Below are 16,365 nucleotides of genomic sequence, written 5' to 3' on the forward strand. Positions count from 1 at the left end.
AGACCCACTATACCACGTTCAAAATTCTTTGCCTCCCAATTGTTGCCCGGAGGATATCGTCAGCGAAATGGTTGCGGCGGCGGAATACGACACAGAGGTATTTGACTCATTGTCTTTTCTGATTTGATACTCGTTGATCAGCATTTGTCCGACCTGAATCGCGACGATGTGATGCATTAGTGATGGTGTTTTGCGGGGAGGAAGTCCCTGACGTCATGCACTCCGTCCTCATGCCGTTTTTGACTCTGGTTAGGAAGAATTTAGGAGGAGGTTCCATGGTCCATTACTAAGTAGTAAGGAGGTGTGGATACTCCCCGGCAGTGGCAGTCGGAACAATTCCCGTCCCGTGCTAGATGATCACCCGCAGGATCTCCGAGATAAACATCAGATCAGTCAAGAGATCAATCATCAGTAGTACTAAAAACACTTCCTATCAGCAGTTGAATGCATAAAGCATTTTCATTAACCACGGTGAGGACAGGGTTGCAATGCTTAGTAAAACCTCGCACTGTTCTTGGGTCTCCATCCACACATACATAGATTCGCGTGTAGCATTCTTTTACTAAGATATATATCGAGAAAGAGCAATATATGGTAATGTACTTCGCAACTCATCACAAGATGGCACAACCAAACGATGAATGGAGCTAGAGGAAGTTGGCAGATACATGCGTTTGAGTGAGACAGACGCATGTCGTACTATCAATTGACAATTACAAGTCAAACGGTGAGGGTCACGTGGGGCCTGGCATTCTGGTCACATGGAGTCCCATTGCAGACCCTTCCTCAATAGCGACTTTAAGGAACAACAGCGTATTACCCCCAATGGTCGGAGCCCCGGACAACGGGTCAACAGGGTGTGTATATCTCCCGGTAAGTGGGACGATGATCCCTTGCAGTTGTGCAGTTTACATTTAAAGAGTCTAACGGGTAGTTACCTATAGACGCATGCATGTGGACAGCCCACAACACGAGTCAACGCAGCGCAGTGAAATACTAGTAGCCGTGGAAAGATAAAGAAAGCGCTTATATGCAATGGCTAGTGGCATACACATGAAGATCTCGATCGGTAGCCCGCTTAATAAGGAAAGAGCGAAGTTGGATGGATTCAATATACAAGGGAGATACAAGTTGCTCCGGAGCATGCATTGAGGAATCGAGGTGAGCAAAAGTAGAGAGGCGTTAATGGAAAGTGACTAGGCCGTCCAGGCCAAGCTGGGCGAAGAGGGCTGACGACTGCGTGTACTGTCTGCATTGCCCAAACTTAGACGCTCGTACTTTTCGAGCATGTCACGGACCCCCGACGCTGTGTAGTTCCATGGATCGCTCGAAAAGCTTCCCCGATATCGCTCAAGCCCATCGGTATAGTCGCCCCGTCGATCCGGCAGGTGGGATGGCGGCTCTCGACCAAACAGCTCTTTAATGTCGGCGGGCACGGCGTCCGACTGCAGCACCCGCTCGTCTTGGTTGCGAGAATGTACAGACTGCCGGAAGATATGAAACAGAAATCGGCCGACCTGTGAACGGTTGGCTGAAGTGGAGAACGCACTCGTCAGGGATAAGAAGTCGTGATCGAGGATGTCGAAGGAGGGGTGATCAAGCATGGTGAAGAGCGCGAGCACCATTGCGTAGGTCGCGAACTGATGGGCGCGGTCCATGCCGTATTCTTCTCGATGTATGCGTGCCAGAGAAGAGATTTCTCGCGCGGCTACGAGACTAATCTCGTGCGCGGACTCGTCCATGGTCCGTCGCTGCTCCTCTGAGTCGAGAAAGAACGACTGGACCCCAAAGCCATCCCGTGACAAGCCGATGATGAGTGCCTGGTATCGCATCCTGGTACAGGGGAGACCCGTGTATTTAGTTATTTACCGAGGAACAGTGGCAAGGAAGAGACGAACCTCAGTAGGATGATATGGGGTGGTGGTCTCTTGGCTTCGCGCAGGGTTACCGGAAGGCTTCGCTCCCATTGGCGGAGCTTACTGTAGAACTCTTGTTTGTGTCGATACTGATCGGCTTGGCTGGTAGTCTCTTGGTACAGGTGTCGCGAGATATCCCGTGCAATATACGATAGCTTACAGGCCTCATCGAAGTACTGGCTCAGCCATGACTGCCGGGGCCTCTTCTCCGTCGGATACGGAACCCACAGGTCTCCCGGGCCGGACTCATTGCGATCGATACGATCGAGACTGACGCTGGTGACACGGTTCGGTTTCAGAAAGTTCGTGTGAACGACTCTGGAGTTGCCGGGACATTAGTTACGGTGGGATCCGAAAGATGTCGCAAGCACAACCAGGTCGCGCCGATATGAGCTGGGCTATACGTACGTGTCCACCTGAAACAACCCCCACGCCGTTCGCGTTACGGATGTGATCATTTCATCTGATAGCTGCATTTTGCTTAAATCGAGCGGGTCATGGTTGATGAGCCCTAGTGACTCTCCCATGTCGATTGCAAGATTGAGCATCGTGTAGCCTAGATCATCCTCGCCCGACATGGCATACCTGGAAGAGTGAGATTGGGCTTCTGACGCTTCCGGGAAAAGTATACTGACGGGCGCTCACCTTTCATATAAGAGCAATGCGCCTTGCAAGGAAGCCAGCCTGACCCCCTCACCCTTTTCTAGTTGGTAGCTTGGTAGATACCGCTCCGCTTCGGCTAGAAATTTGCGGCCAGTGATGGAGACATCTCCAGGTACCGCATACGATTCGGAGTACTGCGAATAGTACTGCTCAGTTCGCGACGATTAGTATGGTGCAAACAGCCTCAGAATGGAGTATTCGAGTCCATACGCATGCGTTGGCGAGGAGAGCGTTCACAAGGAACGGGCTACAGAGGTCCGAGTCAACGTTGCCAGCTGTCATATGGCGAAGGAATGCTTTTGAGTCGACGAAGGCGTAGAATGGATAATCCCAGGTAAAGTATAAGGAAACCAGGTGGGAGACTAGGTTGTCATCATCCGTCACGGTGGTCCATGGTTTGGCTGGCACACGATATGGAGTCATGTCGCACAAGTACTGAACGTCCATTACCCTTGGCCGAGATGGGGGCCCTCCATCTTCCACATCAATCCGGGTTCGGAGACTAGAGAGATTCCTGATCACCTCGCTCCCCTGACCTGAAACTTGCACCTCGCTCAACGTCCTGTCAAGGTACGACCGAAGTTGTTGCAAGGAAGAATCCTCCCGCAATAACTGGAACAGCCTTCGGGCATGTGGTTCGTCCACGGATCGTATGGCCTTGAGTAGATCAAGGAGGAGGTCCTGGTGAAAGCTACGTTGGTCCATCTGTCGCGCCGTTGCCGGTCATGGGAAGTGTCCTTCGAAACTACTCGTCGAGAATGGGGAGATCGATAAAATGCTTTGATCGACCACTACAGCCATCAACACGCACGAGTCAGTTTTCTCTTATCTAGTACTTGAGTTTTAGAGCATAAACATCCGGGCCAACTTTATGCCCAGCACGGCTCGGAAGCCGAGCTATCGTTGGAATCCTTCCCAGTTCTGACTTACCGGGGGTATGTCCCTAGCCGCTCGTACTCTACCAGATTAACAGTGGGTCTGACATCGAGGGGTATTCGAGAGAAAAGAAGAAAAAGAGGAAGAACTAGGATATACTTCTAGGGCTTGTTTTCGTGCCTGGGGCATGATGAATGATGACGTCACTTAACCTCCTTCGACTTTTTCGGACGTTTTGTCAAGTTTGATCACTTTGTTTTCAACTCTCGTTGCAAACATCGATTAGTCATTCTATAGTCCGATATCTCTCTCTACATCTAGTACAACTGATGATCCCAGCGACTATGCCGTGTACTCCAAAAAAGCAATTGACCCAACTTGGGGGGAATTTCTCTTCTGATAGTCTGTGGGACAATCGGGTCCGGTTCAGCCAACCGAGATATTTACCATGGAGTACACTCTTTGTTTGGGAGAACCGTCATTTAATAAAAAAATAAATAAAGGGGAAAGGAAGAAACCCGGTATGAGGAAACGTCTTCTTCCATCCCATGCCGGAACGTGGCATGGATGAGTAGAACGGCTCAATTGTGACCGCGCGATGTCGCATCTGGCACAAGGTGGAGCTTTACAGCCCAGGGCAAAACGCTGCATGATGCTGCAGCCCAGGGACCTGGCGCTAAAATTAGAATGAAAATTTTGACCTTCCCATCACTTTGGGAATATGCTCCCTCGGTCGGACGACAGTCACCGCACTACTGCAACTAATGGGTTGAGCATCACGGCCTGGACCTCGTATTTGATTTCCAGTCCTTTGCTTCAATTGCTGAGATAACTGTGACCAAGCTTCGTGCTGGAGACCTGATGTATCCCATTGCCAAGACCCGGCTTTCGCCCCGGTCGCGCCAATGGTTTCCGTGGCCCAAAGACAATTGTCTCGCCCCCTTTTTCTTCATTCGTTCGGTCTCAGCGCAAGAGGGTCTTGCAAGCTGACATGCATCCCGCAAATTCCTCTCTCCAAACTTGAGCCATTCGCTCGAGACTTCTAGATTTGCCGCAGCTGGTTCGATGCAACCATGGATATCTATAAAGGGCGTTCGGGTTGCTTCTCATTCATGCTCTTCCACCGCAGTTCTCTCTTCTCACTTGCACACTCAGCTCCATTAACCACCTTCGTAGAGAATCTATCATTCTCACCATGTTCTCCACCATCTTGACCAGCTTTTTGGCTCTGTCCTCCTCCGCGACCGCCCGGACTGTGGAAACACGATCTCTAGCGCCTCGCTCCATCACTCCCCCGGAGGGCTGTCCCATCCCGACCTGGAAGATCGATAACTTTCGCTGGTTTAACGGCTCCCATAGCTTGGACTGCATCCATAGCGACGTCGACAGGAACGCCAAGGGCTGTCTCTGTGGCCGGGGATGGTGCGAGCCCAACCCAGACACCTGCAACGGTTCCATGGTGAATGTCTGCTGGACAGGCATGCCGAACTACGAGCCCTGGGGCTATGGCCCTGCCCAGACACTGGACATCCATTTTGAGGACGGTCTGCGCTGCGCCGACACCTACATTGGTTACCGTATTCACGATATTGCACATGGCGAGACCAACTGCGGATATGCGGACCGCGGTATGGGCCGGATCGTGTCCTTCTACGGCAGCTCCAACGAGGCCACCTCGACCGGTCATATGGACTACCAGTTGGGCAATGGCCATGCACTGGAATGCGCCAATGGCAGCAAGATCACCTATTCGGGTAGCACCGATTTCACCTTGAACTGTATCCATGACGAGTTCTTCAATGCCACTTGCACGGCGGCGCCCTTTGAGATCCCCATCCTCAGTTACTCCTGGGCCAATTAAATCACGGTGAAACCCACTTCGGTTGGGCCCGTCTGTGTGTAGCAGCGACGTTAAGTATCCCACTGCGGCGGGTGTCGAGATTGTCCGTGGACGCTGTCGTTACGTTACCTTCGCTTGAATGGTTTCCCGGTCCCTTGGGGTGACCTCCTGTACTAGATAATGGTTACACGATGATACGAGTGACGTAAATAGGCGCAATTAGAACTACATACATACTACGACATACTACGAAATGGAGACAATGCGAAACGGAATCGTCCCACTTGTAATACCCCGTACCCCCACCACTCAATGTTTTCTATGATCAGCACCAATCGTGATGTTCGTCGTATTCCGAGATACCTTCGGCTAAGACCTATTGTTGGTGAGTCAGGGAAATCAGAACACTGCGGCTGGACAGTATACCGATACTGTTACATATGGCTGCAACATTATAGACACAGCTTGGCTGAGAGGAGTGCATTGGGTAACCTTCCACCCTGTAAACCACATACCCGATGGGTATTCGCAACAAGAAACAAACCCATTCAGGGTTATGATTTGGCGTGGTGCGTGACATGCAGCTCAATGTGGACATATATTGCCTTACTACTGTGTACCCCATCGGCGTATTTTAGTGTTTCATACATCAAGACCTCGCTGTTGATAAGGACATGGGCTACCCACCCGTCCATTCGAATACCATATGCGCGAGCTCTAGCGGTAGGCGAACATCCATCTGTGCGGCCCTTCGTGCTGCCTTAGTCCATCAGTCATGCTGCCGCGGGGGTACATTGCATGTCCAGCACACGCGATGGTGCGTATCTGTGAGGTGGACTTGGACGAGTGTTAGATGCCCTGGATGGTGGGGATTTGCGAGGGTGAATGGCCTCTCTTTCGACCGGAAGTTATTTGGCCAGCTCATGATCCAGGCCATATCTGCACGGACAGAGCCAAAAGTGTGGTCGGCCCGATAATCTCCCTTGTATTAATCAAAGAAAGGGATGGCGAGAATTTTTCCATCACAAGCGGATTCGGGCAGACGTACTCGCTCGGATGTGTTTCATCTTCATATTGGAACGTGAACTGAACATCGGTGATGTTCTCGGCTTCGATGATGTGTGTGGCTGTTGCGACGATATGTTCATTCGCGAATCCTTCAACGTGAAAGTCTGGTTCTTTAGAGCAAGTGGGTTCCTTTGGTGTGAAATCGATGCGCGAGACCTCGAAAATAACCTGCAGGCCCGGATCACGAAATCGCTCCTCTAATCGGGAGTGGATGCATAATGGTTGTGCAATGGATTGGGGTGGTTTTCCAACATCTGGGGTATAATCGCTCATCTGGTATTGGGTCCTTGCTTCCAGTCCTCGTAGAAGGAGATCTCTGGTTCGGGATGATCATACCCGCAAAGACGCTGGTATTCCCTATAATACCGCTGCTCTCACTTCGCGGGCCTTCGTCCACATCGGTGCCATAGCGGAAAGGATATCGTCCACTTGGTTCCTTTGGGGAAGGTTTTCTCTCTACTGACCGATGGCTCAGGAAGAGCAAGGAATGTACGTGCGTGACTGTGGGTATCTTGCCGTTCATCCACCGACCACGGTTCCATGGAGTGCTGCATGGGACACATTTGAGTAGACCAGAGTGGTCTTGGGTTTTCCTCCAGGTGACAGCTGCATGTCCGAATGCGGGATGGAGTACGACCCTTAGCGTCCTGGATATGGATATCATTCCCGGCTGAGATAGAAAGGGAAGGCAATCTCTCCAGTGCTGTATGCAAGCCCTTATGGCGATCTGAGTGTACGTTGTTTATGTAGGAGGTGATGCGGACATCAAGGTAGTTCTCTTCGACCGAGGCGAACTCCACCTCGCACGGGAGTCATTGGAAGCGATTTGACCTGCGACACTCTTTCGCTCCACGCCTTCGTCTCAGATCGGGCTTATTAGTTTGTCCGATGGTGCTGCACCCCATCCCCTGTTGGCGCATTTCAGTATTAGGGTGGATAGGTTTTGAGGCCACACATGCCGGCGGTTGCTTCGAGCCCTAGCGATCGCCCAAGCCCACTGATCCACCATCCATATAGACCAATGTGCGACCCTAGACCGGAGGATGTACAAAGATGGATCTACAAGATAATTACGCTCTAGTGCAGGCGACTTCGATTTGACATTGAATGATTGCTATAACTAGCCTATCTTGCGATAAATGTCAAGTTGCAAAGACCGCGCATCCGCCAGGCAGACTCTAGATGAGCTGTTGAGAACGAGCAGCCGCCGCCCTGTCCTCTGCCAGGTTCGGGCTTTATCGTGCAATTCTGCTACACACCAGCCACATGGGGCTTGGCTTAGAAGGAACCCTTCGGTTACCTGGGCTTCCCGATGCCACTGTGCGACATGTACCTCGTCCCGCTGCAGTAGTGCTTCATCCTAACCCGGATGTTGGGTGATGCGGTTCATAACGCGCAGCATGGTAACTTCACGCGCGGTCAGGCGATGTGTGTGCTGGAAATTGACCAGTTAGTGCGCAAATCAGTCATCACGGGGCAATGCATAGTCGAGGCGGACTGACCCGAACCCAGCAACTCGGAGAGGCCCATGGCCGCTGTTATCAGGAGTTGCCATGCCAAGATACTGTGCCTTTGGTTTGAGTGATTTTGTGAGGTGGATCAAGCCAAGCAAAGTATCCCGGTGAAGCACCCAGGGGGAAACTTGAGGGTGATGAACGCCACAATTCATGCGGAAAAGATAGGTTCGATAAGAAAGGAACGCCTACTGGAGGTAAAGCTCGGGCATGGGTCTGATTAGTGCCTAGCCATCGCTTAGATTGCTGGAACCTGGACCATGAGTCCTCAGGACCTCGTGCACAATTTCCGTCCGACATGGAAAGTCCGAACGACTGATTTAGGTGCGACTATGGACCGAGTCCTCAGCTAATTGGCTCCTCCTCGAAACGATAGATCGTGCGTTGATATAGCGTTAGGAAGGCCTGGCATGCTATGCTGTCACAGAGAATGCGCTCGATAGTAGAAAGCCTCTTGATAGGTGGTTACAGATATTCCACTGCGTTACCCTCATTCTGTCACTTAGGCAGCTGAAATATACCATGCAAGGTGGATGACTAGCAGGGCATCTTTCAACCCAAACCCTAGAGGTGGTTGTGAGGCTGTACTTAATTTAGCAACAGGGAAGACCAATGATGCAAACCGACCTGTTCCTAGTCGGGCATAGTGGACATGAGCTCAGCCACAGCGAGGGGAAGATCGTGACACTCTGGCTTAACTCTTAGGGGGCAGCGGTGAGCGAGTATGCATCTAACATCCGAATAGGATAAATGTCCATGCGAACTACTGCACGACACCCCTGCTTAAGGTTACATCCACCACAGATACATGTTCACACCCTTGTCATCGCGAAAGGCCCCGAGGAGCGGCATAGCCTCTATAACGGAGTGCACCGCCCGGGGCTTAACATGCGATATTATGAATGATACGCGATCCCTGTCGCTTGCCTAGTTTTATAAGCCCCGGTGCGCCGTTGTTGGGGTGATACTCACCCGCATTGCGTGAAATCGACAAATGGCCTCCTCCATTGCCGCTACTGGCCTCCCCCAGTATATGGGGTCCCCACCTACTCCATGGCGCGATGGGGATGACCGATGCTCCAGCCCGTTTCCAGAAAAGATCGGAAACTTTCCCGATGACGAGTCGGACAGCCACTTTGAGTTCATGGAGGAGAGTCCAACACGACCAGCGTTGGTTAGACGACGAGCGGAACAGCTGTCGCAGCAAAGGCGCTTCATGAGTAAGTTCGTGGCTAAGGATCAGACATTGGGTGCCTTCCTCCGCGTAAACCGAGAAGGCTTGCACCGAATCCCGCAAAGATCATTCCTGGAGGTATACTCTCAAGGGGAGAAGCCATCTGATGCTTCACCTCCCAGGTCCGATGCTAGTCGCAGCTCCACTACGCGACCTGCATGGATTCCACCGGATGCGGCCTATGTGGAAATCTCCGATGATGAGTCCGATAAGGATCTCTGTCCTCCGGCATCAGATCTAGACCGCGGTATGACCGTCCCCCAAGTTCAGATGGACGACCAAGACGCCTCCATGCCATCCACAAATACGTCAGAGGATGAGCGAATGGATTCATCGGATGACGAGGCCGGCGGATCAGTGTCCCCCTTCTCTTCAGCAAGTCTGCAAGAAACCCCGAGGACCGAGGTCTCTGACGATGCATTAGCGGACTCACAGCGTTCGCCTAAATTTATCCCAAATAACAAGTCGACTGAGGATATTGTGTTCGCCGTCCGCGATGTGATCCGTGGAGCTAGCTCAAGGAAGCCTGAATCATCTTCTGGATACGTATATGTCCTCTACGATCCATCGGAGGAGAGCCCGTTCTACAAGATAGGACAGTCCAAAGATGTGGAGAGGCGAACTAAGCAACACAACGCAAATTGCAGACTCGGGACGTGGACAACAAGGAAAAGCCCGAAGTGTACTAATTTATATAAGACCCTTGAAAAGCTTGCTCTCGCCGAGCTGAAGAATTTGAAATACGAGCCCAACTGTTCCTGCCCAACTCAGCACAGGGAGTACTCTTGGGGCGAAGTGGCAGATGGCCTGAAGATCGTGCGCTCGTGGTCACGATGGCTGACTGAGGAAGAGCCATTTGACAACGAGAGCAATCTGAAGCCATTCTGGGCTGACCGTCTCGAGGCCTTTACATGTGGAAACTTGGGTTCCTTTAACTGTATGAAAGTCGGCTGTACCAAAGAAGCTGAGGAACCACAGGCATGCCAGGCGTGCCTGCGGGAAGGATGGATGACATTTACCGAACCGACCTCGGAAGATAGATTCGAGTACATCTGTAGGATAGCCACATCCTCTCGCTGGGTCTGTTGGGTATTACAGACCTGTCATAAGCGCTTTCCATCCTATGAAACTAGGCTGGCCTCCCTTGTCAACTGGATTATTCTTGGGCAACAGCTGTGGGACTCAGTTTCGAGTATTCAACTAATCTTGGTGACATTATTCATAAGAGGCATCTATGTCACAGCGTTGGCATGTTGGAACCACGGGATCGATAAATCTGAGTTTCTTGACTTATTCCTTGACCTATTCCTGGCAGTTATTGCTGCTTATCGTCTGTTTCTCGTCGGCACACCTACTGCTGTCCCTGGGGATGAGAAGCCAATACGGAGAGTCAACGGATCTAGATCGCCAAGCAGGCAATTTGAGCGTACGGCCTCAAAATCACCTGGTCAGCGTAACCCAGGTTCGAATCGACCACCGAAGAAGCCTCGTCCAAGCAAAGCTTCTGGCGCTGAGGGGGAGAATAAAGTAAACAGCCCGAACAAAGAACACAGCGACGAGATGAAGGAGCTCCCTGGAGAGATGCTTCCTGCGTCTCCCCTTACTCCAGACCGAAGCCTTACTCGCCAGACAAGGAAGAAGGGCGTACGAACGGGATGACCTGCGCTGAAGCTCACGACAAATATCCCAAAGCATATCTGATTTTCTTTACGCAGGCCGGGTTGCTGCTATTAAGACTGTTAAATTTCATATAGTCTTCACTTTGACAAGTATTGCCGGCTAGCATCAAGCGCCGGAGACATCTCAAACATGAGGCATCCGGACAGCTACCCTGCTGCTATAAATCGCCATACACGACCAGGATATCTGGGACTGCCAGGGCAGAGAATATGGGGTTCTATTGGACCCATCGCAATCGCTCAAATACCTAAGGAGACGCATACAGACTGCTAGAGCGGTTGGTATAGCCGACGGGACGGGGAGGAGCCAGTATGGGCGGAATCTACAGCAGCTTTACCAGACGAATAGTAATCTTTAGATCGTGTATTTTGTTTACCGGATAATAGAGTCCAAATTTCGTATGTTTCAATGCTATGGCTATTATAATGGAGTCCTCTCCTTCCACACCATTCCCTAGTTCTTTACAGTTAGATCACTAATGCACATGATGGGCATTTTCATGTTTCGAATAACATCCAACGATGGTCGATGATATGGTAGTATGTTAGTCCCTCACCGTATAGACTTTGATATCCCGCGCAGCTGTCTAAGGATTATCTAACTACATATATCTCTGTCGATCACTCGCGAAAAGCGAAGACATTTCTCATCCTGATGTCGAGGAGTAATGATTTGAAGAGCACATGGTGCTCCATCAACCACGTCAGGGTCATCTAGACTAGGTTAGCATTGTAGTATGGACTGTCCACTTGAAACTTACAGCTGGGTTGCACTCCATCATGTAGCGGCAGGGGCGCTGGGTCAAGGTTTCTCGAGGCCTTCCCAAACGGTATAATACATGCAGGGTACTGTGGGCAGTTAGAAGAAGACTCTAGTAAGCATGTAGGGGTCCAGCCTTACATCTAGGAGATTCCAAATGACGGTGTACGGCGGCCATCCATACGTATCATGTGGTGTAGCTGTATTCTGGGCTCCGGGTGCTAGAATGAGATCCATACCGTGCTCAACCCATGTCTTGCGCCACGCCTCAGCATAAGCCTTTCTTGCGTTGTGTAACGCGTCGATCTTCTCAAATATGTCGAGATCTTTGTCCACTGGGAAAGGGCCAGTGAACATCGGATTGGCCATCTTCGTCACCGATGTCACTGGGGGCTCTCCGCTTGCGGCCATATGGTCTACGTGTGGTCCATATGTGAAGTACTGAAACGCTAGGCGGCTTGCATAAGCTACCCCTCGTGCAGAATCGTGTTTCAGGCGTACAATTCGGTGGCCCTTCTTGGTTAATGCTTCGACGGCCGACTCCATTGCGCGACGGACAGGAGGATGAAGGCGGAAGTCAGGATCTTCTGCGAGAACACCGATTGTCAACAAAGAAGGTATTTTGAATGTTGTCTGCCATGGGGAACCTATGGTAGTCACGTCGTATTTCCAGGGCCCGACGTTGAGCACAGTTGACATAAATAGCTCCAAGTCGTCCAGCGATTGTGCGAGCGGCCCTGCTGATGGCTTTATGCCCGGGACTCCCTCAATCGCCCCCGACACTTGGCCACCAAATGGAATACGGTCTGCGGTTGGCTTGAAGCCATAAACACCACAACAGAGTGATGGGATTCGGATGGACCCTGCAATATCAGTTCCTACTCCAAGAATGGAGCCCCGGAAAGCAGTGAGAGCCCCTTCACCCCCGCTTGATCCTCCAGCTGTCAGATTCGTATTGTGTGGGTTCAGTGTGCGACCATAAATGTTATTCTCTGAGTCACCAGTCTACTCAGAAAGTGTCAGAAAACGAACACTATACTTGCTTGGTAACTGGAAGGTCACGAACCATCATGGTCTGCGGAATGTTGGTCTTGGCATAAAGCACCGCACCCAGGTCTAGGAGGAGATCTACCAGAGCAGAATTGGATTCGGCGGGTGGGTTGGCCAAGAACGATACATATCCCAGGGTGGTCTGAATCCCTTTGACGCAGAAACTATCCTTCAGGCTTATCGGAAGCCCGTGCAACGGCCCTATCACCCTTTTCTCTCGCTTTAGATAATCGTCGAGGTACTGAGCGCGCTCGAGGGCCCGGTAGAAGAAGTGTTCCGTTAGGCAGGATGTCTATGAAGGTCATTAGTGTCGTGGATGGTTGTAATGGATGTTAGTTCTGTCACGCATGCTTACTAGCTGTTGAGCTATAGCTGCCCGCTTGCAAAAGGCAGTCGTCACGACCAACGAGCTCAACTCGCCCCAGGCAATCTTTTGTAGCAGCTGTCCCGCGGAATAGTGTTCTGTGATATCCAGCTCTTCCTCAGTGAGGATGCCACTACGCCGCGGGATGTCCGCCTCTATGAGATGGCCATTTGATGGAAGCGAACTAAGAAATGTGGTGCTCAAGCGCCAATGCTCGGGAATTTGTCGCTCCAGTTGCTTGTGCTTCTCTGCCACGTGGGTCTCCCAGTGTGTTTCCATTGCAACAATTGCAGTCATTTCAGTTGTGGAATTTGTAGAATTAAGGGGTAGATCACCTGGGCACTGAGGAGCTATATAATGCAATTGGCCCGACGCTAAATTAATCGGAGCGTTTGTACAGATAAGCCGGAAAAGAAAGCCCGGTAAAAACTAGAATGTAAGCGCTTTGCTTGCCAAGGAGAACGGCAAGCGCAATACACTAAAATAATTACGAATATATTTTCTGTTGCGAGAAGCCGGTGTATTTTTGGGTCAGATAAGGTTGGCCATTATGACAATACAGGCTTCCTAAGAGACCCACTTTAATAACTTACGGTATTTGTCGAGACGGCAAAATCAACCTTACAGAGGCTGGCAGCCCTGCAGCCTCTATTTTACGACTAATACCGGCCTTGCGACCCATGCATCTTGCTTGCCCCGTCCCCGTTTGTGGTGGACGGTTTTACTAGTAATGTTCGGAAGAGGCCTGTGCAAGGTAATTCTGGTCGGTAACAATCAACAAAAATCTTGTCATATGGGGCTGGGGTATTGGACTTAGCTAGAAGGAGTTCTCGATCAACCAGCGGTATTCGAAAGGTCAAAGAGCCGTAAGGGGCCTGTTGGCGTATTTTTACGGTTTGCATATTGTGAGAGTGTTCGAACTATATAGATAAGTACTTGCGAGGAGAATGAAACTCACCCTGCATAAAGGACCGGAGTAGCCTTGTCCCCAAGTGGCGAGGCCAAGCGCTCTGTATCTGTCTGATATTCTACAACATCCATACAAGAGAAAGGCATCGTTGGATTTACAAGTGCTGGACTTTCGGACAATGGCATTTCATACAACGGCATCGGGGGAACTTCCAAGTGGACGAGTCCAGTCTCAGTGGGTAAGTGCACTGCCTCCTCATGTGCATGCTTCCGATAAAAGCTGATCTCCATGCTGCCTGAATAACCCGCCCAGCAAGGACTCTGGCAAAAAAGCACCAGCACTTTGCTCAAGGAAGCTGTCGACCTCCGACATTACCAGAGGGAACTGGAGACTCGTCTCCACGACGAGCATGCCCACCTTCTGCAAGAACAACACCATTCATGCCAGCTTGAGCAGAAGCTGGCCGACTCTCAGTGGGCACGCGAGCAGGTGGAATCGGCGTTGTGTCGCAGCACCGAGGAAGTCGCGTGGCTGCGTCAACAGCTGGATGGCCAAAAGAGAACGCTGGATTTGGATTCCCGTGTAGAGGCCCTAGCGAGTCTCAACGAGGCCTTGTTGAAGACAACATTCGGCACGACGACCATGGAGACGACATGTCAAAAACTTTCTTAGATATACTCTGACCTCCAGAGGCAGGAAGAATTGATCAGGAGTCTTCTGTTATCCGACCGGCATCACGAGGAGTTGATTCGATCCCTTCAGACGGCCTTTGACGCGGCTCTACTCACCAGTCCTTGCAGCTCCTCATGCGACTGCGAGAGAACGACGATTGTTGGGCCGCCAAGCGGGGACGGGGCTGGATATTTGCCGCCGCTACCACCACCAAGCGGCACAGGAGCAGTTTCTCGGTCCCAAGGCGTCGGGGAGGGAAGAAACCTGGATTGAAGAGTAACTAAGAGGGCTTGTAAGGCGTAGCCACCGAAACAGAGAATAAGAACAGTAACAGTGCTTTGATTATGGTACATCAGCGGCATAGCTTCTACAATATTGAGGCCAGATCTATGTATCCGTCATCGTTTCCTGTGTACCGCCGACGAAGACTTCGATAGTCGGGTTCGATATTGACATGTAAATTCTAACTACCAGCCACGGTCTCTAGACAAAGACCGCCCTGAACTCGCTTTCTGGACTTCGCAGGACATCCCACGAAGTGACGAACATGGGGATGTTGTCAGGGCGCCGATCATAGCATTAGATCGTGATTTCGACCTCGGCCTCTTCCTTTCGTTTGGGCGGGAAGAGCCTGAGACGCAACTTCTGACAGATACCCTTGATTCGATTTCCGGGACTGCCAACAGGCTTTCCCAGAGATGACGCATATTCCCGTCTGTAGCATAGCTCCAAGCTAAGTCTCAAGACTACATTGAACGTTTTAAATTCTCACAAATCGGATAGCAAAGTCCTGCAGTACGCATTGTTAGGATACCTCCATCTTCGGCTATATGGTCAGTACATTCTGCAGTTACCTGACATCCATGAGTACGGCAGTATAGTGCAAACCACCAAGTATTATCACCAGAACCAAATGGTATTATTAGTAGTCTAGATATCTTGTTCCTCGTCACGTTTTCATTGTGACCGCAGCTGGGGCCATCCTGACGAGCACTTGACGCTTCTTGCCGTCTGTATTCTATTTAACCATTCACCTCCTAAATATATTGCTCGATCACAAATCGTAAAATACGCTAGCAGAAAAGCCTACACTTCGTCTAGAATTTAGGCGCTGGTATCTTCATAGGGATAGTGTCTGTGTAGAAATGATTACTATTAATACTGGAGTGCATATAGTTAAAAATGAATTTGTCGAGAATTGTATTTTTCGGAGCCTTGAAATTTAAGAGGGACCAACCGTCATACCCCAACCTGTACCGTATTGAATACAACCATAGCCTTCAAAACAAGGCCATTCAGTCAGCTGGCTGCGTAGGTAAATCGAGTAATTTATTATAGCAGAATATAGGTATGTTACCCGTTTCGCGGGGGCGTAAAACTGGCCAACTTCAAAGAGGATGTACAGCAACAGGGTGTAATTATATAAGAATAATCTCCTAGCTGCGACCCAGAAGAAAATGGGGTTAGAAGGTGTCTCTCGCTTGTGTACAGAATGTGGGCTTTAACAGCTTTGCTTGTTGTCGGCAGTTGCGCGAGACTTTCCTTCGGTGATGGAGGAGGCTTCTCGCGGACCCGTTTCAACATTACCTCTGCCTACGCGCCATATGTACTTTCAGCGGAATATCGGCGGATGGATGGGAGTTTGTCGAGGACCACACTTAACTTAAATGAGTGTTATGCGGTGTCAGCCGATCCGTATAATCGGACTGTTTACCCAGCGAAAGGGTAAAGTGGGCTCGGTTGGAGTGATGAGTGGACGCCTAATTCACGTTATAGGGGGAACGCCTTCTATGGTAGTGACCGGGACATCATAGGAACT

General features: G+C 50.7%; 8 protein-coding genes across 8 annotated transcripts; 4 read left to right on the plus strand and 4 right to left on the minus strand.

The window, feature by feature from the left end:
* Positions 1–263: 263 nt before the first annotated feature.
* Positions 264–811, minus strand: BDW43DRAFT_166882 (uncharacterized protein). The gene is made up of 2 exons (XM_032038680.1): positions 537–811; positions 264–417 (listed from the first exon to the last, which is right to left on the minus strand). Exons 1-2 carry the CDS (start codon positions 691–693, stop codon positions 350–352), a joined length of 225 nt encoding a protein of 74 aa, XP_031897224.1. The 5' UTR covers positions 694–811; the 3' UTR covers positions 264–349.
* A 385-nt stretch (positions 812–1,196) lies between these two features.
* Positions 1,197–3,284, minus strand: BDW43DRAFT_314069 (transcription factor domain-containing protein; the record flags this gene model as incomplete). The annotated part of the gene is made up of 5 exons (XM_032047723.1): positions 1,197–1,833; positions 1,899–2,234; positions 2,325–2,501; positions 2,562–2,725; positions 2,790–3,284. The coding sequence occupies 5 exons, from the start codon at positions 3,282–3,284 to the stop codon at positions 1,197–1,199; spliced, it is 1,809 nt and encodes a 602-aa protein (XP_031897225.1).
* Positions 3,285–4,378: 1,094 nt separating this feature from the next.
* Positions 4,379–5,461, plus strand: BDW43DRAFT_166774 (uncharacterized protein). Its single transcript, XM_032038679.1, has one exon. The coding sequence runs from the start codon at positions 4,651–4,653 to the stop codon at positions 5,314–5,316; it is 666 nt and encodes a 221-aa protein (XP_031897226.1). The 5' UTR covers positions 4,379–4,650; the 3' UTR covers positions 5,317–5,461.
* BDW43DRAFT_166773 (uncharacterized protein) lies at positions 5,462–6,302 on the plus strand. The gene has a single exon (XM_032038678.1). It carries the CDS (start codon positions 5,608–5,610, stop codon positions 6,058–6,060), a length of 453 nt encoding a protein of 150 aa, XP_031897227.1. The 5' UTR covers positions 5,462–5,607; the 3' UTR covers positions 6,061–6,302.
* Positions 6,217–6,636, minus strand: BDW43DRAFT_314071 (uncharacterized protein; the record flags this gene model as incomplete). The annotated part of the gene is made up of 1 exon (XM_032047724.1): positions 6,217–6,636. One exon carries the CDS (start codon positions 6,634–6,636, stop codon positions 6,217–6,219), a length of 420 nt encoding a protein of 139 aa, XP_031897228.1.
* A 1,888-nt stretch (positions 6,637–8,524) lies between these two features.
* On the plus strand, positions 8,525–11,210 carry BDW43DRAFT_166648 (GIY-YIG nuclease family protein). The gene is made up of 2 exons (XM_032038676.1): positions 8,525–9,101; positions 9,234–11,210. Exons 1-2 carry the CDS (start codon positions 8,872–8,874, stop codon positions 10,768–10,770), a joined length of 1,767 nt encoding a protein of 588 aa, XP_031897229.1. The 5' UTR covers positions 8,525–8,871; the 3' UTR covers positions 10,771–11,210.
* Positions 11,080–13,483, minus strand: gmdB (general amidase GmdB). The gene is made up of 5 exons (XM_032038677.1): positions 12,956–13,483; positions 12,617–12,892; positions 11,692–12,555; positions 11,552–11,639; positions 11,080–11,504 (listed from the first exon to the last, which is right to left on the minus strand). The coding sequence occupies exons 1-5, from the start codon at positions 13,259–13,261 to the stop codon at positions 11,389–11,391; spliced, it is 1,650 nt and encodes a 549-aa protein (XP_031897230.1). The 5' UTR covers positions 13,262–13,483; the 3' UTR covers positions 11,080–11,388.
* Positions 13,484–14,052: 569 nt separating this feature from the next.
* BDW43DRAFT_314074 (uncharacterized protein) lies at positions 14,053–14,546 on the plus strand (the record flags this gene model as incomplete). Its single annotated transcript, XM_032047725.1, has 2 exons — positions 14,053–14,112; positions 14,187–14,546. 2 exons carry the CDS (start codon positions 14,053–14,055, stop codon positions 14,544–14,546), a joined length of 420 nt encoding a protein of 139 aa, XP_031897231.1.
* Positions 14,547–16,365: the final 1,819 nt, after the last annotated feature.

This window comes from Aspergillus alliaceus (assembly GCF_009176365.1).
Source record: "Aspergillus alliaceus strain CBS 536.65 unplaced genomic scaffold BDW43scaffold_43, whole genome shotgun sequence".
NCBI classification, from domain to species: Eukaryota; Fungi; Ascomycota; class Eurotiomycetes; order Eurotiales; family Aspergillaceae; genus Aspergillus; species Aspergillus alliaceus.